Source organism: Aquila chrysaetos, chromosome 6, assembly GCF_900496995.4.
Source record: "Aquila chrysaetos chrysaetos chromosome 6, bAquChr1.4, whole genome shotgun sequence".
Taxonomy (NCBI): domain Eukaryota; kingdom Metazoa; phylum Chordata; class Aves; order Accipitriformes; family Accipitridae; genus Aquila; species Aquila chrysaetos.
This window is the reverse complement of record NC_044009.1, coordinates 2,627,856-2,655,210: the sequence shown is the minus strand read 5'-3', so window position 1 is coordinate 2,655,210 and position 27,355 is coordinate 2,627,856. Positions and strand designations below refer to the sequence as shown.

The 27,355-nt window shown below is 36.9% G+C and overlaps 1 protein-coding gene across 8 annotated transcripts in view; it reads right to left on the bottom strand.

The window, feature by feature from the left end:
• The window catches only part of GNB1 (G protein subunit beta 1), a 45,996-nt gene that overhangs the window by 3,243 nt on the left and 15,398 nt on the right, over positions 1-27,355 (bottom strand). For 3 of the 8 annotated variants that reach the window (XM_030017634.2, XM_030017633.1, XM_030017638.1), the window contains exons 2-11: positions 22,572-22,634; positions 21,078-21,129; positions 13,708-13,815; positions 12,989-13,027; positions 11,080-11,186; positions 9,196-9,259; positions 6,819-6,981; positions 4,058-4,124; positions 2,329-2,530; positions 1,733-1,949 (exon numbers count right to left, since the gene is read on the bottom strand). In XM_030017634.2, the coding sequence (XP_029873494.1) occupies positions 1,733-1,949; positions 2,329-2,530; positions 4,058-4,124; positions 6,819-6,981; positions 9,196-9,259; positions 11,080-11,186; positions 12,989-13,027; positions 13,708-13,764 (916 nt within the window). In that variant the 5' untranslated portion in view covers positions 13,765-13,815; positions 21,078-21,129; positions 22,572-22,634. Of the gene's footprint in view, positions 1-1,732; positions 1,950-2,328; positions 2,531-4,057; positions 4,125-6,818; positions 6,982-9,195; positions 9,260-11,079; positions 11,187-12,988; positions 13,028-13,707; positions 13,816-15,379; positions 15,399-18,163; positions 18,295-21,077; positions 21,130-22,571; positions 22,635-27,355 lie in introns of those variants that run through there. The other 5 variants (XM_030017636.2, XM_030017635.1, XM_030017637.1 and 2 more) reach the window with 4 other exon arrangements.

Genomic DNA, 27,355 nt, shown 5'->3' with positions numbered 1-27,355 from the left:
GTTCACTTCTGCAGCACAAGCCGAATCTTAAGTGTTGAAGCAGACAACACAATCTTCAGAAATGCAGTGCGATACAGAAGCCAGCTCCCAGAGCTAGCAGAAGTACCTAGGAGTTACCTAGAATTTACTGCAGAAACAGCATTGATATATCAAAATTCAGTCTACCATCAGCATTAGTAAGTGCTGCAAGTTGGTAAAACAGAGACAGCACCAAGAAGTCTTATACAATTTGAACTGAATACATAACCACAAAGGTGTTTAATATAAAATCAGGCATGACAGAAGTGTCAAATCTGCTGAGCAATCCTAAGTCTCAGAACATTTCAATAAGCAGAATACTTGACAAAGCAGTTGTTTAAAACGGTTCTAAAATTTGGCAATAAAGAATCACACTTCATGAGTACATGGACCAGAAACCGAAATCAGTATAAAGAATTGTTTCTCATTTCTACAGGTAAGCAAGATCACGACCTCCTTCTGTTCTTTTTCTAAATAAAGGTCTTTCAAAGGAAAAATACAGGAAAAAACACATAATCGTTTTTACAGTACTTAAATACAGCCAATTGTAAACTAACATAGACATTAATCAAGAGAAATTTCTCAATTCATCTCCATACAGGCTTTTATACACATTTATGGTCTCAATAATCAAAGTACAAGAATCTCGAGTTGTAAATCTCAACACGCAGACAAGGCTGATTCGTAAAATGCATTTCAGTACTGAAATAATTCTATTTGGCACCATTAACTTGCAAATAGAACCAAATGCTATTTTACAATATATGAACCAAGTGTCCACAGATTCAACTTCTCAGCGTTGATAAAAAACTATAATGAATTTTGGAAGAAACGAATAAAATCCAAGTGGTAAAACAAAGCTGCTAGAGACAGAAATTAACAAACCCAATGGAAACTATTTTGGTATAGTCCAGGATTATCTGTGTGTTTCTGTTTTCTTCTACATGCGGTATATCCTCCCCCCAAAGCCATCAGTCAATTTGCATGAATAATGTACTTGCAACTAATCCTTTCAACTACATGTGGAAGAACATTCTGCTTGGCTGCTGTTTTTTGTTTGCTTTTAAAACCCACCTAGGATAATTTTAAAAGCCTAGACCACTTTATTTGGTAACAGAATAGGTCCTTGCCCTCATTCCCTGTTCTGATGAGAATAAAGAAACATTTGCAGCTTAATTTATACCTTTTCTCCTTTTCTGTGATAAAATTTTTCATTTTAAAGAACTGAAGTTAAATTATCTTAAGCTTTGGACCATAAATTTCACATTCATTTTCTCAAAAGATAATCTCCACAATGTCTGTTGTTTCGCTGGTTGTCTCTACAGCTACTGCTACAAGTATCAGAAAAAAAAAAAAAATTCTTTTATATAAATAGCAACATTAATGTTGAATTGCTTTGAACAGTTCATACATAAATAATGCCATAAAGTAAAAAAAAAAAAAAAGAAAAAAAAAAAGAACAGCCCTCCACCCCCAAAACCTTGTTTTTAATAGCAGTCCTCCTGTTCTCAAGCATATGTTGTTCCCTTCTATCCTTTAGCAGTATTCCAATTTATTTGTTAACAACATTAAGCTACTTTGGTCATCCTAAAACAGGTTATCACAGAGTTTTAAAGTTGACACAGGGAATGGTAACAGGTCTGTACGTATGACTCAACTCACACATTCAGTATGTTACACTGCATTTATAATATTTAAAACCAAAAACGTTTACCTGCTCTATCAGCTTTCAGTGTGTCCCAGACATTGCAATTGAAGTCATCATAACCAGCTAGGAGGAGACGTCCACTCTTGGAAAATGCTACAGAGGTGATGCCACAGATGATGTTATCGTGTGAATAAACCATAAGTTCCTGATCAGCCCGAAGATCAAAAAGCCTGCACGTAGCATCATCTGAGCCTGTGGCAAATGCATTGCCATTTGGGAAGAACTTTAATGAGAGAGAGGGGGGAAGAAAAAAAAGACACATGATTTCAGACTTGATTCCTCTGTCTCATTGAATATACCATTTTATACAGACCAAGTGGAAAAAGAAAGCAGCAAAGAATAGTATACACCTCTCCACTACTGGGATATGGGCAAAAACAGTGAAGTAATTAAGAGCATGTGAAGAACAGCCACAATTTCCATTTACCACAACAGATCTGAAGTTGCACAAGTTTCAGGTACTTTCCCCAGCTACAAAAACTATTAATTATAGAAAATATGCCATAATACTACATCATACAGTACATGATTAAGAGCTGAGACCAGAGAAATATAAAAATATAGATTTAAACCCCATGTCCTCTGTTCAAGTTGATACGTACACAGATGGCATTGATGTCCGACTCATGGCCAGTGAAGGTTTGCCGACACATTCCTTCTCTAACATCCCACAGTTTGGCAGAGGCATCACAGGCACCAGAAACAAAACACCGGGCATCAGGAGCAAGAGACAAACTCATAACATCTCCAGTGTGCCCAGTAAATGTAGTTGTCTGCTGACCAGTTTCTATGTCCCAGAGAGCACTTGAAAGAATAATTAAAAAGGCAAAAATCAACATATTTTTGCTCCATTAGAAGATCTAGACAGCAATTCTTGTCTAAACCTGTTTATTTATATCACTGCTAAAAAGTAAAACTCCATAAAGTATTCACAAAAAATACATTGAGAATAGAAAAAACAAACATTCTTTGTTGAACTATTTGGCTATGGTACAGGATAATTGTGCAGAGAAGATTTTAAAAGTCATCTTCAGTTTTAAAATATTGGGGGTTTTAAATTGAAAAACAGTGCAAAAAACTAATGACTAACATTCATAGCTGTTCATAACACAAAGTTCTTGTGACATGTCATAACTATTGTCCAGTACTACTACAAGCTTGATTTAAAGCAACAGTGCTAAGGCTACAGCAACAGCTGAGTCAGCATTTCTCATTTTAAAAACTCACTGAGAATGTGTAACTTTGTGAATTATGTCTGTCTTCTTAAAGCTGCACCACTTTCCCAAGACAGCAAAATCACTACTACAGCGATAATCAAAAAGTATAAAGGGATGAAAGAACACCATCACCTCCCTAACAAGAGGTCTAAACATTTAAGGAAGATTAAGGATTTTTAATTTCTGTAATTTCTCAGTAAACCAGACCCATATGACTGGCAGATTTGCACTAGGCAAGTAAAAGATGACTGTACTTTGAAGCTTAGCTGAACTGATGTCAAGGACAAACAGTTATCCAGACAACTGTAGAGTTACTACAATAACTCCTGAAGCAGCTGTATTCTCTTATAAAAAGCATAATGTTAACAAATCCTGTCTGTTTTTTTTTTTAAAAAAACAACCCAACACATATTTAGAAACATTTTGTTTTAAAAAAAGTATATATTCAACAGCTACTCAGAATCAGTGGATTAATAGATGAGCATTCAAAGAGGCTGACGCTGTGTAGGAGAGGTATTTGTTAGACAACCTTTGCTGTAAGAACTGCTGCTTGGGAGAACTGTAATGCTTTTAATTAAATATAATAGAAAAATCTATGAAAAAAGATTGAGGTCTTTTTTTCGTTCAGAAGCTAGTATTTATTAAGACATACACCTACATTCTCCTCAAAAAACCCATCTACTGTCACTGTAGAATATTTTCTAGGAGCTTTTCTGAATAACAACATAAACTAAATTCTGCATTAGAAAAATCCAAATATGACTTTAAAAGTAATAAATACTGAATACTAAACAAGTTTGAAGAAGAGTCATTAGTCTAATACACTTACTTCTGAAAGCCTAATAGTTGTAGTAAAAAAAGTCTCCCATACCACCTTAACACAGAGAATTGGGTCAGGATCTTCAGAACATGGGCATAACTAAACAGCCAAAGGTATCAAACATGAAAGCCCAAATTTTCCATTACTAGTAAAAACGTGATATAGGTACAATAATTAATCACATTTAGTCTTCTGGATGACCATCAGGTTTACAAAGAATAAAGTTTCCTTCAATAATAGAGTATAGCTGTGAAAAGTCATTACTAACAATCATGTCAAAATTTTACTGCTTACCAAGTGGTGTCGCCAGAGCTGGTAACAATTTGATTATCATCCAAGAAACGACAGCATGACAAGTATCCTGAAAACAAAATGAAAAGTTTATGAGTAAGACCAGGGATTGCTCTTCACGTCGCATACCGCCTTGCTTATATGTTGCTTCGTCCTCTCCTGAAGATGCAGCAAGAACTACTATATAAGCCTAAAACACAACACAATTTTTATATAGGAACCTCCAATGTTTTGGACAAAACGTAGTTTGGCTCTTTACAGACCATGCCCAATTCAACCACTACACCAGCACAGTGATATGCTGGTATCACAGCATGTCGACCTAAACAAAGATGTAAACCAGAACAAAATAAACTTAAGCAACTTAACCAAACAGGGTAGGCACTGTTCTGGAAATACCTTGCCAATTTTTCTTTTGGTAGAGTGGGGAGAGGAGGAGGAAGAGAAAGATGGAGTAGTGAGGCAAAAGTGTGGAATCCACTGGCCAAGCTGGAGAGAAGTATAGGTAACCCTGCACTGTACACACTAAACTTTCTAAGAAAGTGGATCTGTATGTCACTGCATCTGGGAGCAACAAATGCTTATGACCTCAATTGTATCATACAACTATTGAGAAAAAATAATCTACATTCTTGGTCAGTACAAATAACAGAGCATATACATTGGATGTTTCCCAACAGTGGCATCAAAGAATTTCATCTGAATGTTCTGAAGCATCTTTGTACTGAAGTACCACGTGCCAAACTATCAACGTAACAACTCCGATTACAAAATTAGTCTGTCCTGCCTGCCACCTCTATTTCACAAAGCACAAACATCTTCTGAAAATCCAAAATACAGCAAAATATGAAAACCTGTAAACATCAGCTTCCAGCTATAGGCTTTGTTCAATTCTGCAACAGAAAAGCAGTTCATTGAAACTGTTCCTTCGAGAAGATTCCACACAAACTGGTCAGGTCTCAAATGTACTCCTTCATGTCTCTTGCTTTACAGCAAAATTCTGCTTCTCATATTATGTAAAAATCCATGTCTTCCCAGCTATACAGTTTATAACCATAAAGACCATTAAGCAGCTAGAGTATTCTAGAAGTAATGCTCTTTCTATTGCTAAAGTATTTTTCAGTATTTTGATACACACAGCGCCACATACTGAAAGCCAAAGCTCCCTGTGTCCAACCGTCATTGCAATTCTCCCTGTGTCCAGAAGGGCAGGTGGGAGGGAAAAAAAAAAAAAAAAAAAAGAAGAGTACCTTCTTAGAAGTCACTTTACTGGTCACATCACAACCACTATGTGAAGGTGAAATCAACACTGCATTTTCATACACTTAACTACACCCAGAGGGTACAGAATCCCTCTACATTACATAAAGCATGCTTTGCAAGAAAAACAGCTGAAAGAAAATTAAATAGCATTAAGCATACTTTAATTCACATCTAACCTTTTCTGTATAAAATTCATTAATGTGTAACTACTTATTTCTGAGTAACCTTATCTTCCTTTCATGAACAGTCTTTATACCATTTTCTTTACTCCCTATAGTTAGAGGATTGATCAGCCAGAAAACCAGCAAGACAGAGACCACCTAACATTTTCTCCAAAGAACTGTTAGATATTTTCTCTGGAGCCAAGCTGACAGCCTCTAGAGCAATCTACCTTTGTTTTGCTGTGTTTTGGATTACACTCTTTGTGGAAACAAAGAGACCATAAAGATAACGTGCAGCTTCAGAACTGCAGCTTTAGAAGAAATGCCTAATTACAGTCCATTCCTTTTCTCAAGTCGTTGGAGGTATTACTGATTCCGCAAGGATGCGGAAGACTACTGATGTGTGCGACAGGCCACATTATGCCAGTACTTTACAAGATACCAGACTGCCTACTAAATAGCCAGTGTCTTAATTTTCAAAGGAGTTCAAGAAACCACCCACTGGGCTTTCCTCTGAAAAATTTCCGATCCCATTCACAAAAAAATAAAAATACAATCTGTCCATTATCAGACAATATACAAAAGCAATTCACATTTTCTAGGTTACTACTGCTGCTTATAAGGTGCTCATCTGCATTAACTGTACATTCTTTAGGAAGCCAGAGTATCTTCAGCCACTGAATTTGCTTTTAGGGGTACTTTGCAACACTGAGTCTCTTGGTTTGTTCAGAAAGAAAAATTTTCAACTCATCCCCCACACTTAAAACACTAGCTTTTAACCACCATGAGGGATTTCCTTGCTTCAAAAAACTCTAACACCTGTGTCTCTACAATCCTTCTTACCTAACAAGACGAATTTTGCTTTATGTGTCACTAAGAGAACTTTGCAGCTACAGTTTACATTCTAATTCACCAGGCAAAGCCTACAAGTCCTGTCTTTTCTCATCAATCACAAGACAGTCCACCTTAGAAACAGAAACTGAATGTAAAAATTAAGCTACTGTATTTTGGAGAGAAGGGACAGAAGGAGAAACAGAAGAGGAAGTAATGAGAACTCAAACCTCTGCAACTAAAGAATATCTCCATCAGAAGGCAGCTGTCTCATGAAAAGTTAAAACATATTCTCATTAAACTACTTTTGTTCAAAGAGCATCATCCTTTAAAAAGAGTTTTTAAAAAGGAGGGAGACAGGCAGTATGCAGCTAAGGTCCTGCCCGAGAAATACAGGTGCACAGTGAAGTACACCTTTTTAATTAGGAAATTATATTAAAAAAAATATTTTTTTTTTAACTCTTCACCAGGTGCTTAGGTAACTTAGATCATTCCAAACAGATACTCACCTGTGTGACCAGCTAGTTCACGGCTGACACGTACATTCCCTTCACGAGTTTTCAAGTTATAAATGGAACAGATGTTATCAAGACCACCACAAGCCACATAATTTCCAGAAGGAGCATATGCACAAGTCATGACCCAAGATGAACGCAGGGGAATAGCATGCACCTGAAACAGATACATTAATGTATTTCATCTGCAAAACAACTGATTTGATAATTTACCATCAGGAAGTTTTTCACCTGTCTCTCAAGACATACATCATCTTTTTGTGAAAAGGACAAGAAGAAAACTGTGAAAAGGAAAGTCTTTGGCTGTTTGAGTATCAAACTATTTTGAGGGTAACTTGCATATATAGCTCGTCAGACCAAATAATGACGTAACTAAACCCTCAGATTTGCCTTTCCTGAATACCGTTTAATCACTAATTTTGGTAAAAACTAAATTATTTCATTTCAGTGCTCTGATTACTATTGGTTTATTATAGGTTCAGGAAAATATTGACTTCCAAGTACAGTCAGCAAAACTGCCAATTCCAGGCTTAGATCTTATGCTATGAATGAACAAGTAAGGAAATCGCTACTTTCATTGCCATTTAAATCCTTCTTTGGAAACCTACTGCAAGCAATCAAGCTTCATATTTAAATAACTACCCCATGTTCCCTTGTCATTCTGTGCTCAAAGAACTTTATTTTTAAAATTATTGACGCTAAACCTGTTCTGTCTTGTTAACTCGTTGCATTCATCCTTCAAATTTGTTCGTAACATTTTTAAGGAATCATATCCTTATACATGTTGTGAGATTTCATGCAATATTAACAATCTTCCTGCATTTCTTAAGTAAACACTAAAGGCTACTGTGTGTTCCTCTGCTGCTACAGTAATCAGTGATCCCGCAGCAATCAGCAGTTAAAACACAATACCCTGCACTAAAACCCACCAGCTCATTTTTGGAAGTCTCCTACCAAGGAACTAACTGGAATATTCACCTTGAGCCATTTTATTTTATCAATAGGAAAAGATCATATTTATGACAACTGTGTTACTTCCAACATGTGCTGCAACTGCCAAAAGAACATCTGCAGACTATCATTCAAGTATTCTTGCATTAACTGCTTTGGGGTACTACCTAGTCATATTTAATACTATTTCAACACCAAGCTGTTTGCTACCTATAATTCCAGAGGCTTTGTGGTTTGGTTTTTAGGGGTTTTTGTTTGTTTGGGTTTTTTTTACTTCTTTTGGGGTGAGGTGGTGGTGGATTTTTTTCTGGTTTTAACTCAATTTCTATTTCACTGAATCAATACTGGCAAGACGTATGGGAGGAGGATGCTTTGTAGCTGAAGAGTTCTATTTCTGATTCTAGTAAAAATTTCACCAGTGTAGTAAGAACCTCTGATTCCATTCCCCCCAGATAAGAAAGCTGTTTTCTGCCTCTTGATGATGCCATGGATTAATTAGCATTCATTGAAGATACTAATATGGAAATCATGCTATACAGTGATTATTTTACTGTCTTATCTTTCAGTTGTTACAGTAATTTAGATCACATTTACCTGCAGGCTGGCGTCAGAGGAGGAGGATGAAGGCAAAAAGGGAGATGTGGGGGTTTTTTGCAAACGGTATTATTACTCTTTAGTAAAGTTATGGATTCATTAGTTTCACAACTGGGATTCAACTATAGCCCCAGCTTTAGGAGTTGCTGCTGCAGTTGTTTGTCTCTGCTTCTGTCTCCTCTGTAGCATGCCATTTGCTCAAGTGTATTGGCAAAATTGTTTTTAAGGCTATGATGAGCTAAGTCAGGAAAACTTATTTGAAATAAAGTCAGTTCCGTACTCCTGTGCACAACAGACTTAAGTAGCTCTGTCACCTAACTCAAAGGGGCAACATGTGAAATGTTGCTAGCCCTAACAACAGTAACCATAACCAGTAAATACCAATCACTATAATATGAAAGTAAAAGTAATCCTGAACCACATCATGTGATTGCAGCCAGAACGTGATAACCCAGTATATACGTCAGGTCTTTCAGTACTTAACTGCAGACAACAAATTGTTATGGCTATGCTTAAATATGACCATTCTGGTGCAACATGCCAATTACTTCTTGCTCTCTGTTGATCAATTTCTCTGCGGTATCAAAACAAATCAAAACACTCTCTAGAATTAAGTATTTCATTGTTTTCCATTTGTGGTGCACATTTCCATACACAATGCACTTAAGACACTGCTATATTCTTTAAATGAAAACTTTATTGTTTTGGAGAATTCAAAATTTGGTCTTAGGACTATGAAAGTAATGCAGCCAAAATCATGACAGGTAACATTTCCTTCCTTTGTATTTACAGTTGAATTACATAGCAACATATCAGTTAGTCTTACCTTGTTTGTAGTATAGCTGTCCCAAATTATAAGTTTGCCATCCTGGGAGGCACTAACTAGAAGCCTAGAGAGGAAACAGAAGGTAAACACAATCATTGGAGAAAGACAAGAAGGAACATCTTTGTGATGACACTTGTCTCCACTATCAAGGCCAAGGTACTTGAAACCATTTCAGTGCAGCATTACCCAATTCAGTTATTAGCACTATAAATACAATTTTGGAAGTATGCAATTTCAGTGCTAACTATTATGGAAATGTGTGATGGAACGCCTACATGTTAACACATTCTGACTGCAGGAAAAACTGTAGCCATTTAACTAACATCTCCGTCTTGAAAACTGAGGGAGAAAACTTGCATGGAATCAGCGTTTCTGTGTTCTACACGCAGGCTTCAGACTCATTGATTTTGGGAATCTACACTATCAACACATTTTCCTTTTTCCTGTTTTTAAAACAGGAATTTAAGTCCTAAGACATCCAAAAACCCTGAATGAATGTCAGCACTGAAATGCAATGGAAATTAAAATGAAACGCAGCAAAGATATCACTAATGGAAGGGGTAGCATTAGGAAGATTTTTGCTCTAAATCAACACCACCTCAATCCCCCAATCCAGCAATCATGTTTGCAATGTGATGCACCTAATGCATTGTTCAGAGCTCTCTTACCTGCTTTTAATGCGCTTAAAGATAGATCAGCTACACTGACATGAAAAATTTGTATTGTCTCTGCATTTTACAAGTCATTTTGGATAAAATACTCCAATATGGTATTCAAATTTGTTCTGTGTATCTTCATCTGACCATTTCCAACTTGAACAACACAGTGCAATCATTGAAGTACTCCAGTCTCTCTGCATTAATTATTTTTGCTGTACGTTGTATTTTAGAGCTGTCTTGAAACACTTTTGCCAAACAAGAAATCAAATCCCCATCTTTTAAATAAGCCATATGCCAAAGAGATGCCTGAAGCAATGAATTCTACATATCTGTGAGAAATTAGCTTCTTTCACAGGCATAGAAAACTGAGGTGCAAAACACTAAAGTTTAACTCAAAGTAACAATTGTGTTCGTTCTGATTTTTAAGTACTACGCAATTCAGAAACTAAAAGTATAACACATCATGAATTACTATTCATCTTCATGATGTATACTGTCTTCTTTGTTAAGCACTTGGCTATTTTGCTTTAGTGTATTTACTGGATGCATACACGCAAGAGCTCATGCAGTTTTTTCACAAGGCACAGCTTGTTTACACAAATTTTGTAAGAAGGTAACTTTAACAACATTAAGCTTCCTTAAAAAAAATCTCTACTGAGTAGAAAGAGGCTAGCTGTAACTTACAAACTCCTTAGTTGTAACTTAAAAATTCCTAAGGGGGATTTTTTTTTTTTTTTCTATCTGTTCCTGCAAGGAAGCAGCAAAATATTCTTGTAACTGAAGTTTGAAAATTTGCTGCCATTAGTGCGCCTTAAAATTCTTGTAAAGAAGAGAGAACGAAAGTAGCTGATACTAGTATCATTTAGTTTCTTTCTAACCAAACATCTGTAGTTAAGAGGAAGCACTTAAGGAAAAAAGACAACTGATAATGAAATCTATTCTATCTTCACTGTTCCTCAGAATTCATTTGGAACCATAACTATATTTTTCAGGCAAGTAGATGAAGACTGGTATTTTGGCACCAAATTTAGATGTGGATGACAAAAACAGGGATATTAGGAGGAAAAAAGTGATATTAAGTGTTTCTGAATTCTCTTGGTTGTCTGAGTTCTCTTGGAATTAGTAGTTCCTAGTGGTAAGAACAGGAAAAATAACAGTCCTGTGCACTCAACTTTCCAAAGAACAGTGAAGCCACATGATCCTATTTTGTATCACTAGCACCCACCTGGAATCAGTCCCCCAGTGCATTGCATAAATTTTAGCCAGGTGTCCCCGGAGTGTTCTTCTAGTGCGCATTTGAATTCTCCCCACTGGGTCAATATTGGCTGTGATCTGAAATCGGAATGGCATCACACACTGAATTTTTCACTTCATAGTTCCAAAAGTAACACATTATACACAACTATATCTAAATGAGCATTCCAATGCAGACCAAATTCCCACATTTTGAATACTGACTGAGTTTTAAAAAATTACCTGATCATAAGTTACATCATTTTATGCAGTACATCTCTATCAAATGAAGAAAGCAGCCTCTCCATTGCCTTTATAAAGACTCTCAGAAATTACTTTGCTTAGGTCATATCTTCTTCAACTTTTAGGATTTCAGACCTTTGATCTGGGTTTTCTACTTATGTATAGCTCAATGAGGTAGACTAACTTTTTTTTTCAGAAGGGTGGGTGTGGGGAGGTATATCAGGCTTTAAACATGTCTCCACTTTTAAAGGATTAATTAATTACTTGCTTTTGCATCCAAAATGCCTTCCCTTCCAAGTATAGGATTATTAAATTCATAGTATACCTGATTAATTTAACCTCTTTAAGATAAAAGTAGTCTCTGCAATAAGTGAATAGCAAAGTGAGGAAGCAATCCTCAGTTTAGCTGTCCTTACACAGTCAAATTTAATATAAGTCAGTCCTCCAGTCTGGAGAAAAGTAACAGTTCAAAAAAAACCCAGAAAACAGCACAAAACACTTCCAGTACTGCAAGTAGTACACATCACAACAAATCCAAGAGTTTGTAAGTTTATTTTATGGATAATGTCTGCATAGTTCTCATGTCTCCATGTTACAAAATTCTTCAGCAAGGTATATTTGAGTAAAGAGATCTGCTTCTTTTCAAAGGCTATCAACACGGCTTAGGACTCAGGTCTCAGATGAACAGGTAAGAATGTTTCCTTGACATAAAACTCCTTTCATGGTGGACATCTCTTGTATTAACTAATACTGAAGCTTTTTTTTCCTCTCCCCCCTCTTTTTTTCATACTTTCACCCTGGAAAATACTTAACATTGTGCCTCACATAAAATGAAACCACAAGATATGTACACTCAAATAAGTGTTGGTATTACCTTTATTACTTGATATTTTAGTGACATTTTAAATTAATAAACTGATATCAATCACTTCTGTATCAACTATCTTAAATCAGACACACAGGATTAATAGTCAACATTCAAGCAAATGGACTAAAGTAGGTGACAAAAGTCAACTGATTCATAATGTATCTAGGGAGAAAGAAAAAAAAAAAAAAAGCAAAGGCTTGCCACCTCTTTCAATGCCATAATAATCTGTTTCAGTCTAAATTCCTACCAGATTTCTAGGAAAAAACCCGACCATATGTCCATGAGATGTACTACAGAGTACAGATTTCCCTTTCCACAAGTTAATGTTGACTGAAGCCAAGCCAATAGGATCAAAATGTGACAGTACAGCAAGATGCAAAGGTATTAGTTCAGGTTCAGAAGCAGTTCAAACATAAGTGCAGTATTGTGCGGAAATTAGTAAGTAGGTTAACCTCAGCAGGTCTTATGGTTCAGATTATCATGGTAACACAACTGTACTACTACCATATCCATAGCAGAACACTGGAGCTCCCCTGCTTTATTCTCCATTGAGCAGCAGAGATGTGCCCTGAGCCACTTCTTAAAGAAACTACTGCTCAAGGCTACCACTCTCAGAAACTGGACAAACATAAACAATGTACTTATTTCTGGAAGAAACCACCTAAAGGCAAAATAAAAAACTGATAAAGGAGGCAAAACTGATTCACTTGCACTTACCTTCTTACACGATATTTTCTTATTGTAAAGGAGGCAAATTTTCATAATTCATGTTAAACTCTTAAATGCTTACCTGAGCCAGGGTGGCATCTGCACATGCTTTCCTAGCATCCTGCAACAGAAGAAAGAGAAATCGGAAGAAGTTCTGTACATTTCTTTATACTCTATCTCTTTTTTGTCAAGTAGATCAAGCACCCTCAAAACAAGGTTCAGAAAGCATTTCTGCTTGTCATCCAGAGAGGACTCATCCTAACTGCAGCATGAACATAATATGCTGTCTGCTGTCAAAACACATTGAGCATATTGAGCATTTAACTTCAAAGTTTTCTTCTTCTTTTGAGAGAAAGGTAACACAATTTTAACCATGAAGACAGTCAAGCAATGGAACTGCTCGTTCAGACAGGCTATGCAGTCTCCATCCTTGGAGGTTTTCAAGACCTAACTGGACAAAGCCCTGAATAACGTTATAGCTGAACTTATTTTAAGCAGGAGGTTGCTTAACATTGGTTATGGGCTGACTCAGAAAAACTTCAGTAAACATTCATTTTTATCTAATCCGTTTTGTTCATTATTTGTGTAACTATTATTTTCTAAGCAATATTAAAGACCAAAAAGTAATTTCCTAAAGCAGTTACATGTGTTTGCCCTTTCTAAATATCCACGACATTAACTTTGACATTGTGGAAACATTTAACTTAATGCATCATTTCTGTCCATCTCTGTTCTCCTCAAGAAGCACAAATGACCATCCATCTGTATTGTGGCTTCAAGATCTACTGATACAATACATACTCTGATTTGGTTTTTCAGTTGCTCAGCCTCCTGGCGTAACTGGTCAAGCTCACTCATTTTCCTGTGCTAAAGGTGTGCTTCACTGCCACCTCTGAAACAACCAGAAATCTGAAAGACAGGGGATAATAATGAGAATTAGTACAAGTCATAGCTTGAAATTACTAGAGTAGACAAGTCCTTTCAACCATCTCAAACGGCACTTGAAAAAAAGGCAGATTGGTTTATAAGTACTGGAATACAGGTGAAAATATTTCTCTGGAATCTCTTCAGAATAAGGTGTTACCACACAAAAATGTGCTTAGCTTTTTCCAGCCACAGTAAATAAAATATAATTTGGACTTATTTCTTTCCCCTGGGCCTCTTCTTTTGCATTTTTGTTTTCCATTAGTGTTTTTTCTGATTCAGTTTTGTATAAACTTAAATTTCCAAAGAGTGAACCAACAGACAACACCAATGTTAGACATGAAAATCAGAACTTCCCTGTAGGTCTTAAGAATAGAGTAAGCAATCCTCCTATCAAAGAATAAGCACATTAAATATTTACAGACTGACACAAGTACTTGCAAAATGCTGTAAAAAGACCTATTAGGAATGCTATCTGTTACACAGGGATTATTAGAAATGTTGTTCTGATATCTGGATAAAAGGAGATCTCTCACAAATGTTCAGGATTTTACTTGTTAATCGCTTCATTGTCTCCCTGAGATTTCCAGAATGGATTCTAACATTAACATGTTGTCAGATTAAAACTAGTATTTTTTGAATGTTAGGTATGGGGAGGAGTTTGAGAAACCGCTGCCAACAGACATTTTCCCCCTCTAAGACTCTATTTTCCTAGCATCAGGAAGCACCAAACTACTAACATATATCCCTCTGTCTGCTGTACTCTGTAGCCAGCAAGATTGAGGCTCAATAAAATATAATTATCACTGCACACCCTCAACTATTGCCTATAGAGTTCCTCAACTATTAGACTGGTTTCCAATAAAATAAGCATATAGATATTTTCCATCAAGCATACAACTTATCTTTAAAAGTCACTGTAACAGAAAGATATTGTTGGCATTTTCACTAGCATTCCATACCTAAAACTCAGCTGTTCTTAAACCTTTTGTTTTAAAATCTCTGCAGCTTGATACCAATATAAGATACTGAAGAAATGTGCTGATGAAGTTTATCTTTTATTGCAGAACAAGATAATTGGTTCCATTTTCGAATGTTACGTAGAGCACTTGGACTTTATAAACAAACACTGGTAGTGTGTTTTTAGAACATTTTATTAGCCAGAACTGACCGTTTACTATTAAATAAAGCAAATGCTTTGCTAGCAGCTTTACATATTATTCTGTTAAGATTTAATCAGCTTATTTATCTTTGCAAGCACGCGGGGTTTGTTTTTTCCCTAAAGCCCTTCCCAAGGAGAAAGATGAGGGTAACTTCCAAATTTTTATCCAATCACAGTAACAGAGCACATACGGTGAAGGCAAATGAAAGCAGTAGAGCAAAAATCACTGTCAAAAGAAAATAAGTTTCGAAAGGTTAACATTCCCTAAATATTGCTATCCCACATATCCAGACTTATCTCACAGCTCTTCGTAGTAGCTAGTATTCCAAACTGAGGACCTCAAGAAACAGATGTCAGATCTTGTCATATTACCATTTACAAATTTACCTCTGAAACCCAAAGCATTTTAGAAAAGGAATTTTAGTTAGCTGATCTCTCAAAACCTCCATTCACACAACCTTCAACGCCCTTTCACTTTATTGTGAAACTAGGTGTCTCCTTTCTCTCTTCTGGTGCCAGGGTCATCTTTAAGCCCCTTTAAGATTGCTTGTTCAGCTTAGTCCAAAATCCAGTCAAGACAAACCCATCAAGAGTGCTTTATTATCCTATAACCACCTTCTTCTCTTTTGAATGCTCTTTTGTTTCCCAAGATGCTTTGTTCATTCCACATGTAAGACAAAACACTGTGTGGCTGGGTGTCTCTACAGTTTTTAGCATGCAGTCATCGCTGCCTACAGCTCCTGTGTAGTTCACACACATTGTGAATGGTATGCACTACTCTTGTCATAAAGGAATTAAGAAACTCTAAAGACTCTTCTTAAGAATAAAATGCAAATTTTCAGACCTTTTAGCTTTTTGATATCCAGTTCCATTTCTGCCATTCTCTAAGTTAATATATAAACCTGTTTCCCACTAAGTAAATACCAGCCTCTCCAGGCAGAGTGCAAAGAATTTAGAGATGTTATCATTCCTATTTCAGAGAAAAAAACCTACGATCCAAAACTTAAGCGGTCTGCTCAAGGTCACAGCAACTAAATGACAGGATTAAGATAAAGATTCAGGACACCAGAACTCCAGCTGCAGTTACAGGTAACTACCTTGAAGATTTACATGCAGCTTTATTTAAAAATGTAATAGGATGAATAATCTAATGTCAGTCAAAGCAGATACATTCTCCTGTAACACACAGCTTAAAATAGTGCCAATTTGTTTCTGCCAGAATTTTTGCGCTATGCAATACAATTCTCTCACATTTAAATGAAACAAAACTTCTTTGTATGGAACAGGAAGAGGCCTAAAGACATGAACACTAATCCTAGGAAAAAAGTCATATTGAGAAAGTTCACTTCACAGAAACTGAACCCCATAGGTTCATTCTGGATTATTTGCATACACTGAGTTTAAAACAAATCATACAAGCTTATTTCATGCTTGTGCCTTATTGCTTAATAGAGCATGCACTAAAAGGTATTACTGCAAATGACAAAACTGGATGAAGCAGCCTAAGTGTCTTCTGCAGTAACACAGAAGCAGTAACATTGATACAGCCATATCAGAAGCTGAAGGGACACAAGTCACATTCCCCGGTTGATGGGATATTATAGCTTAACTAGCATGTACGCATCTGTCTTCACACAGCTAAAACCTCCATTACACTTTGAAAGGCCTAGCACAGTAACTATATGCATACTTTTGTTACAGAAGAAACTCTCACATCAACTTCAGGACAGTACTCTGCCTCAGCACTTCGCTTCCCATTCTCTTCCAAGTCCCGCTTTATGCAGGGGCAGAACAACCCAAACTTCTCCACAATCTGTAGGAATTAACTAAACATATTAACAGAACCTAACCTCCAGAGTCATTTCATAAATGCACTTTATCATACAGTTAGTCAGACATACATGTACATAACCTGCCCTAGCTACTACGCAGCTAAGCTCCTAAAATGCTTTATTTGTGAATTCCACATCAAGACAATCACTCACTAATGTTTTAAGGAAAGCTTCCTTTTAATGAACAACTTCAAAACAGTTTACCAACACTACAGAAACCTTTGCACCTACATGCAAGATACTGCCTCCATTATCACAGGCAACAAGGTGTTCAAGGAACTTTACTATTGTTAAAGCAGCTTCTATGCATCTTGACCTTCAGTAACTTGCTAGGTAAGACTCATGTTTCAATATTAGCTGCATGACAATTAGTAGCTGAATGCATACAACACTTGATGTCTTTCCCATCTGTAATATATTCATATGGTAAGTTCATATCTTGAAGTTAGATACACTTTTAGAGTTACAAGTTAGCCCCTGTGCACTCCAAGCAACTCCGAACTCTAACTGCATTTCTGACAGCATCCATAGGAATTGTTTAAACCAGATTTCCACATTCCCTTTGTAGTCTCTGTTGTTTCAACATCAACAGGAAGTTCTAATTCCTGCCAACATGACTGAACTCACTAACACTCAGGAAACGAAAATCCTAATGAAGCCAAGGGCATTAAAACACAGTAAGTTCTCTGAAGCAGACTGTAGAAGTTATGGGACAACCAGCCAACCAACTTGGCTATTGCTCTATGTCTTTTACACTAAGTCTTAGGCAATTAAATTTATGGCAGAAACACGATCATGGGGGAAAAAAAGAGGGTTCCATCCTCTTGTGTACTTTTCAGCTAAACTGTATATATATCTGAAGAAGTTACTAGCACCTAGCATTTAAAAAAAATAAATCTTTAAAAGAGCAAGAACAGGTAAGGTCAGGAAAATGTATGGGAAAAATATTTTTATCTATTCTCACTCTTGATACCTGGGAAATTTTCATACAGATTTATTCATATTACAGACAGAAATAACAAGCAGAGACTGTTTAGTATGTGATCTATGCTCATCGCAAACTAGCACAACTGAATATCATTAAATAATATATTTTTGTTTCTCAGCGTGTTCTAAAGGCATTTAACCCCATTTTAAAAGAAGGTTTCTAGGAGAAACTGTAAGCTTGATATGGGTGATGCTTCTATTTCTGGGGTTTTGGAAGAAGTTACTAAATTTCTAAATCAAGCAAGCCTCATGCCAAAAAAAAAAAAAAGGCACTACTCAAGTTCCACACTCCTTTTTTCCAAATTATCATCATAGCTGTGAAGAAATAGGTAGAAGCCAAACTTATGCTTACCTCACTTTCTTTTGAATATGTTACTGTGTTCTTGAAGGCAGGCTTCTCAAGAATAACACACTCACTTTGCTGAACTCACTCAAGACCTTTCCAGAGGCTGAAGTGCTTAAGTGTGTCTGCTCTAAGCCTAATTCCCCCTAATCTTGTTGACAAGTATACCTTGTAGATAATTCTCTTCTTGCCAGGGACAACAATATGCATACTTGCAAGGTAGCTTACTATTCTTCACTACTCCAGATGACCCAAGCCTCTAATCTCTTCTTACAAGTTACCCGCAGAAGAGTCGCTTTGTTCCTCTATTCCCCACATAAGAAAATCAAGTATTGACTTCACCTAATTTGTTAACTTTCCATATATAATAAAACTTCATAATTCAGCTATGTCAAAAGGATTTATCATGTCGCTCATCTCAAAGTAACAACTTCTGGGTTTGTTTTTCTGTAAGCTATATCAGCTATATTCCTATGTACGAGGAAAGTTATGTATGTCCAGGCAGTCAATTATCTGTTGAACAACTCTGCACAGAATCTTTGAACTGATTATAAAGCCTTATGAAATCTACAAAACTTCCACATACTTTCTGCAAATGCAGATACACTTAGGATCCCAGTGTAATAATTCTAATTTAAAGGTAGTGCTCACTACTCAGAAAACAGTGACAGAACAATTCAGAGGCTGAGGAAGACCTCAAATTCACTCATTTCACTGTTACAACTTTAATGTCATTTCCAGAGCTCAAGCTGCTTATCCAATTAAGTCCAGTTACTGAAACCAAGGTATCAGTAGTACCATCACATTTATATGTAGACTGATGCTTGCCTACATTATAAGAGAAATAGGAAGAGTTGAATACAACTCATCCAAACATATATTCTTGGGTTAAATATGATTCCTCTCTAAAAATACCTGGTAACAGCAATGAGGCAATGCTTACTAAACACTTATTTCATTTTCTTACACCATTCCTATAAAAAAAAAGAATAAAAAAAGAAAGGAGTCTTCCACCCTCTCATAAACAGCCTATCCTGTGAATAATCTCTACAGATTAAAAGAAGAGAACACAGATTTGAAATCACAGCTATCATTAAGTTAAATATTTAGAATTTCTATCCCTTGATGGCCAAACTTTGTTTGCTACAAGGTGTTTTTACTACACGTTACTACTACGAACAAGTAAAGTAATCCCACCAAGCCTTTGTTGATGCAAAGTCTGGTAACACAGAGGGTTTAAATTTATATTGTTAGAGTACTACCTAAGTACAGTAATTTCATAAGAAGGTTAGCCAAATCACCTTTCTCCCAAACCAACAGGCTGTCTAGTATTTATTCCCTCAACAACTTTCCTGCTAATACACATCAGTCCTGTGTGTACGAAACAGCCAGAAGAAAAGCAAAACACATCATTTGCAAAAACAGAGCCACAACTTTACAGCCCTAATAATGAGTTCATGTTATGCCTACCAGACAGTCTCATAGCAGGTCATCTGATTAAATGAAGCTGTGCTAATCTAGTAGATACCATAAATCCTATTAGCAACATGCACAGCAGCTTGTACATTTTCACAATGACAAAGGAATTATACACAATCCACCATTAGTTCCAATGTTTTTACATCATATTGGCTTTGAAAAGCTGAGAGGTTTTTTTTTGTTATTTAATCTGAAGTATATATTGATTCCTATTTGACTTTTATTCAATAGAAAACACAGTAAGATCAGAATTGCTTGTGGAACAAATTTGAGGTGTGCTCTCTCCCATTTACATGATCAAAATAGAAGACAAAAAAATTCAGGAGTGCCTTCTGATCCTGAAGTACACACATCTCCACATATGGTGATCACAAAAAAAAAGTATAGATAATTTTAGAAGTTAGAAATCATAGAAAAGGTACACAGGAACACAACATAAGAAATGTACAGAATCACACAAGCTTCTGTGATACAAACTTAATTTCAAGGGAAAAAAACCCTATAGAACATGCACTGAGTAGCTCAAAGACATTGGCTTAATACCCAGCACCGGTTAAAAAAGAAAGAAGGTTATATAGAAAATAGGACAGAAAATACTGAAAATATCATAATGCCACTGAGTAAAAGCAATGGTTTGTCTACACTGGGAACACTGTGTTCAGTTTCTGCTCCTCCAAAAAAGAACACTGGAGGTGTCTAGGGTTGACCAAGGTAACCAGTTAGAGAACAACACCTCAGAAGACAGGTTTAGAGAAAGAGACAGGGCACTAGCTTGCTACTTGCTTTTTAAAAAACAGGTAAATATCTAATAACTCAAAGTAACAGATTTAACTGAGCAAATACTTTCTGCACAACACATGGCTAACTAGTAACGTTCCTCACAGACTAAAGGGCTTCACAAGAAGCAAAAACAATTGAAGTTATAGTCTGGAAGGTAGTGAAGGTTTCACTGTTCCAAGAATATTAGTAATAATTACAATTACACAGAATATAAACTCTGAAACTTTTAGGTTCTGTTTAAATAATACTGACACATTGAAAAGAACATTCTGACAAGAGCCACTTTGCTCTAAAGAAATTTGGCCGCCTTCTGTCAAATGTGGCAGATAAGTAATTTTTCATTCATGAAAGAATAACTATTCTCATCATTTTATTTATTACAGTTCCCTGCCCCACTGAGATGAAACAGTTTCATCTATGGTCTCCCTCTGCTTTGCCAGTTCCATTTCTGAAAGGCGGCAGGCACTGACATCTATTATTTAGCAGGCTTCCTGGCCATTTTAAAATCCTTCCTGTTGACATAAGAATACACATGCTAAGTAGAAAACAGGTACTTTAGGCTTGCACAGATTAACAGCTAAAAACCTGAAGTTGGCCATGTTTTAAAAACAGTATGAGTTTCTCAAGAACCAGGAGAAAAAAATTACCTTATTTCTCTACTTACATTTTCTCTCACTACAGTAGAAAGCCAACTTCTGCTGTCAAACATGTAAATTCTGAAAAAAAACCAAACCAAAACAAAACCAGAATTAGTACAATTATCAAGAAATAACACCAATTTTTTAACAGATCTAGCAGAAATTTAAATACTATCAAAGCACAGACTACTTTTTGTCAGCTAACTTAAGCAGCCAGCTTCTCTTCATGAAGGAAATAGGCATTGCTTTAATAATACTAACATAACCAAAAGAATTGCTAATGCCAAGAAACTTTTAACTTTCTTTTCCAAGAAAACTCTTGCAATCCTCAGGTCATTAATTCTCTTCCCCTAGTGATACAGAAGTCCATACTATTAGAGAGTTTAGGATTGTAACAAAACATTGTCTCACTCATACAAGACTGTAATTTTCACTGCACTACAAAGTGCCCCCGCCGATCTGCATTTTCAAAGCATTGAAATTATTTCTGCTCAATACTGTTCCTGAGGTATGCTTGCTTTCTAAGCATAGTTAAGTATCAAGATACCTATTTTATCAAGTTACATAAACCTACTAATGAGATCAAGTGAGAGCACAACACTCTTCTAAAAGAGTTATGACTTCTAATCACTAAAGATATTAAGCAAAAAAGTAAAAATTGACACATTAACTCACATACTTGCAGTCTGGAAGACTGTAATGATTTAACATACAAATCGGTTTTGTAGCAAGGTGAAAAAATTTCTTGTAAGAAATTTCTGTACAGTTTTTTCCTCTGGCAGCACAAAGTAATAATTATAGTTCACCCCAAGATTTGAAACATTGACAACCGCTTATACATTCCAAAAATCTGCAAACTGTCTCTATCACACAGCAAGACAAGGGCTATGGGTGATGTCAATGGACACCCGAGTGCACATCTTCAAAGCCGCTGCATCAGGACAGTGGAAGTTATTCTAAGCACAAAGCAAGAATGTACTGAAGCAAAATAATCTTAAATCAGAAAGCCAGTCTACAACTTCATATACTTTAAACTGAGATGCTTACATGTAATGCATCTTTCTGATTTTACAGTTCACTATTAGCTGGAAAATTTACAAACCACTTCAGTGTCTGGTGTGGAGGTTAATCTACTTAGGATATGGATCATCCTCATCCAAGCTCATTTGTAGATGAACAGTTTAATACTGTGATTATGAAACCATCACAGTGTAAGCAGTTTTGTTTGTTACTGCCAGAACACCACACTTTGACATAAAACAGTAACTCACACTTAGAGGCCACACTCCACCACCCCCCCCCCAAAAGACACAAACACATGACATGACCATTTTAAGTTCTGAAAAAAGTTCAACTATATTCAACTTTCAGAAGTCTTGACAGAAAAAAATTGCCCACACTGCAGAGATTATGATATCTAATGAAATTCTGAAAGAATTACCTGAAATGCAAACAAGTAAAATTATGCTGGAACACTAACAGCACACAGAATACACAATAGCAAAGGCCAAAACACACACCATTATTGTCCTGTGCTGCACCCTCATTAATGCAGGAGAGGTGTTGCAGATTTCATATGCCTTCTGCAAAAAAGAAAAACAAAAACAAAACAAAAAAGCTACTTTAACCAGCCTGCAAGAAGAGTAAGGAAGCATAACAGCAAACTTTCCCACAAAGTTCAGTTTACTTTTTTAAACCAGGTTAAGTTTTCAGTTAGGTAAGCTGAAAGCATCCTGTGATGCCTGTAGAATGCAATCCTGGCAACAGAGATATTTTCAATTCTACATTGAAAATGGAGCTCATTTAAGAACAAAAGTAGACAAGCTACTTAAGAAAAAAGATCGGCATTGCCACAAGCTTCCATTTTTAGCTAAAATGTAGCCTGGTAAAAAAAACATGAAAATTACAGGCCAACTCATTCACCACACCACAGTACTGGTTCAGCAAAGAAAGAGTTCTTGTAACCAGCTTCATACACTCTGCCTTAATCAGCCCTTATAACCCTGCTTAGCTGAGAGCTTGAGGTTCTCAACATCAAGAACTGGGGTTTCTAAAACAGGAGAGAACAAAAAGTACCAGAGAATACTTTAAGCATGGTTCAAGTGGTTAAACCATTATACCAAAGCACATGGAGGTCAGCCAGCCCTACACATGGTTGGTGTACCAGTGTCCCCACATTCCCACAGCCTTCTGCTCCAAGTAAAGAAGCACAGCAGTTTGGACTAAAAACCGAGAGTAACTCCAGAAGTCAAAAGCATCATCATTTCTGGGTAAAGCTTCCCTACTACAGGCATTCACTAACTGCTGTCAGCCTAATACTCTTTTTTCTTTAAAGATATTGAAGTAGTTACACCAAGGTGACAACCAGGCCTAAAAATTTATCTCAGTTCCAACATCCACCGGAACACAACTCTTCACATGAAGAAGACTCTTCTGCAGAAGAGACTACAACTTTCTTCACAAGGTTGGGGAACGCAGGGAAGAAAAGAGGGAAGAAAGGAAAAAAAGGGACTCTGAAGAGCAGGGAAAGCATTTAGAAGTATTTTACTTTAACATCATAGCAAATCTGAACAACGCTCCAAAATTAAGCAACTTCCTGAGAAGGTTAATTACATTCACTGTAGCCCTCTCCAAAGCCATTAGCTGCATAAACATGTTTTTCTTCTTGACCTATGGATTCAATGACAGACTTAAACCCCAAATATTCTGGATGTTAATTCCACCTGCACACCTTCTTAAGACTGCTTTACACATACAGTGACTAGATGCCATGGCCAATATTTGAACTGCAGCAAAAGGATTCTAGCTTCTTAAAACACACCATCAATTCATACATCACTTGATGCAAGGCCAGGCATGGCACATCAGATGAGACACCTGCCCACCAAGGGTTTAGCCCAGACCCTGGGACAAGGTTTGACCGGCCTTCATAAGCAGCTGCCCCTGCTGTAGGGACATGGACAGAGCACAGGCAACACCAATTCCTCTTTAGCAGGGAGATCTCGAGCACAGCTGCAGGAGGGATCCCACCACAAACCAGTCCCCAGGAGAGGTACATCACTTAGTGTTTTGGGGGTCCTGGCTGACTGCAAGCTGAACATGAGCCAACAATGCTCCCTCGTGGCAAAGACAGCCAACAGCATCCAGCGCTGCATTGGGAAGAGCATTGCCAGCAGGTCAAGGGAGGCGATCCTTCCCCTCTACTCGGCACTGGTGAGGCCACAGCTGGAGTACTGCTTCCAGTTCCACGCTCTCCAGTACACGAGAGACGTGGAGCTACTGGAGAGAGTCCAGCAAAGGGCCTTGAAGATGATTAAGCGACTGGAGCACCTCTCAGATGAGGAGAGGCTGAGAGACATGTTCAGCCCGAAAAAGGCTCAGAGGAGGATTTTATCAGTGTGTGCAGTCTTCTGTATACACATGTATTTTGAGCACCTTTATCAACATAGTTTAAAACGGATCTCAGCCAACCCTAGTAAAAACTAGTTTCCATGACCATTACATCACTTGAATCTTAAAAATTTCTTGCATAACACAGCCTCCTGCAAGAGCAGCACATAAGGTCATTTTATCCAAGGCACTCAACCAGAGGTGATTTCATGGGGGAGTGACGGGGGGCACACAGGACACAACACAAAACCAAAAACCTACTAGCAAACATCACTTATTATTAAGGTAAACCAATAATTTCAAATGAAGTTACTTTGCTGCTCTGGTATATCTTCCTTACCAACATGCACCCATCTGAACGGGATGCATCCTACACCCAGCAAGGACAGCTGTATGTAGGCAGGCAGTTACTAATTTAGCATTCAGATGCTTCTGTTCAGGTACCCAACACTTACCACCACTGTAACGTATCAGCTACATGGTAGAGATAACATCTGTGAAACTGGGAATTACAAGTTAGTTTATTAAAATTATTTCTTATAGTCTACATAGCTGATTATTATCACAGAACAGTATCTTGATGCCCAAGAGATTACACGACCTTTCCAAATCACTGCCAACAACATGAAATTCCAATTATGCCACCAGGCAACAGTAATTAGAAGTCTGAAATTTAAAGCTATGCTTCAAGACTCTTCTGTATACAAAAAACCCAACCTATTCTCAACTTGATGGCTTGGTCCTAACTATCAACATAAACAGTTCTATCAGACAGCTGGAAACTTGAAGGACATTTTGATATCTGCATGTGTATGTGCTCCTCCAAGAGTTAATTCTAGTTCAGAGTTTTCTTGTGAAGTACAGATCTGTATTCCAGAAAGCCTAGTCTTTGCTGTCACCTCCTACAAGAGCAGCTTTGAAGGACAGCCTATAGAAGCATAAAATAATAATTGCAAATTCATAAAGCTAAATATGCTCAAGTGAATGGATACAACCCCTTCTCATTTTTCTGATGTCTTCTTTCCGGGAATCATCTGCTGCGTCTATAATTTGCAAGCACATAAGCTTTGAAAAGCAAGCAATACCTTACTAACAGGTCTGCAAAACAGATTACTCTAGTAGGGACAGTGCTAGATTGTACAAACTCCTTCGAAAACTTACTGAAAACACTTCTGTAGTCAAAGGCTAGCATGGCTGAACCATTTCTGTGGGAGGTATTGGCTGCTTCTTGTGTTGAAGAATTGCCAAGTTTCCAGCTGAAGCAGTCATTGTGCTCAGTAGACATTTTTCCATATATTAGTGTGAAGTACACACAAAACAAGCGAGTATCGGGTTGGTAAGTGTTAATGCTTGTTATGCAACAGTTACATTAGCTGGTTAAAGAGCTAACAAATTTCCATTTTCAATATAGCGTGCAAGTACAAAATAATAATTACGCAAGATAAAAATACCTGTAACTGAACAAACTGATTTCACAAATGCTTCATTATTACATATAGCTCAATTCTTGAATTACAGGTCCCATTTTAACTAGGCAGCTTTCCACAAGGGTCACTATGTTGATACTTAAGAGATTTTGTGCATAACGAAACCCCTGCAGAATACCTGGTAACGCAACTCTAAAAATTAGTTTTGTTGTGTTTGCTCTGTTCGAAGACAAGTTTTTCTGGTTAATGAAATCCTTTACCTGTTTCCCAGGCACAAGATTTTGAGGAAACTACATTCAAGCTCCACTCATGACTTAACAGTATAAAGTTGCAGCCCTATTAGGAGTTATGATCTTTAAGATTACAAGTGACATGTCCTTCCCCCCCCCCCCCTCTATTTCTAGTAGTAGAAATCTGGAAATGCTTTCCTCCTGAAGTAATTTGTGCACTTTTTTCTACTCTGCTTGACGTATCTAGAGGACTGCATTAGGAAAAAACTCTTCTCATAGCTGCATAGAACACAGGAAAGTTGCTGGCTAAAGAATAAAGGTCAGTTCTAGGGTCCTTCCAAAGTTCTGGTTGCATTCCTTCATCCTGTAACCTTATTCACACAAAATGGCACATACAACAGGAAAATCCAGGCACAACAGATCTATATGAAACAGTTTGACCAGTCAACATGGCCTTCCATCAAACTGGCTTCAACTAAGCAGTGAGGACAGCAGTTTTAGCAGTTCAGAATCCCACAAACAAAACAACCAAACAAAAAAACCCAAACAACAAAAAAACACAAACATCCAGCATAAATAGCTGTTAGTACTCAGAAAAAATAAAAATAAAATAAAAAAATTAAGCTTTTATTTCAGAAAATTCAGGGGAAAAGCCAGATATTAACAAATCCGGAAACCTCGCAAGACCTTGCAAAGCCCAAATTCAGTAAGACAGTTTCACATTCAAAGTCCCAAATTTGAATTACTGTCTCAGAGAAACACTGCATTTGTCTCCTCCAAAAGTCTTACAGAATAATTCACAAATAAGTGAATTCTGAAAACACTGAAAATCATCAAACTCTAGTTATATCTAGCTATACATGCATTATCCATCAGCTTTTGCTTGCATGTCTACATTTCCTAAGGCCTGAGGACTCATCACTCCCTATGTTTAACAAGTATTTGAAAATAAACCTTTTGGATAGTTTACCACTTTCTCAAAATAGAATACTAATCAGCAGACAACAATGCTTAAGATCACGGCAGGGACACATGCTTGCAATAAACAGCCCTGTAGTGAAGTAGCCTGTCTCCTTCTGCCACCAACAGTGAACAAACTCAAGCTGTCTTCATGGAAGACAGCATCCCTATGTTGCCAATATACTCACATTTCCTGATGCTAATCCCATGACCTACATTTAAAAAAAAAAAAAAATCATACTGATGCAATATTTAAGCATAAAAATCTGGACTGTAACAGGTGACTTCATTAATCCT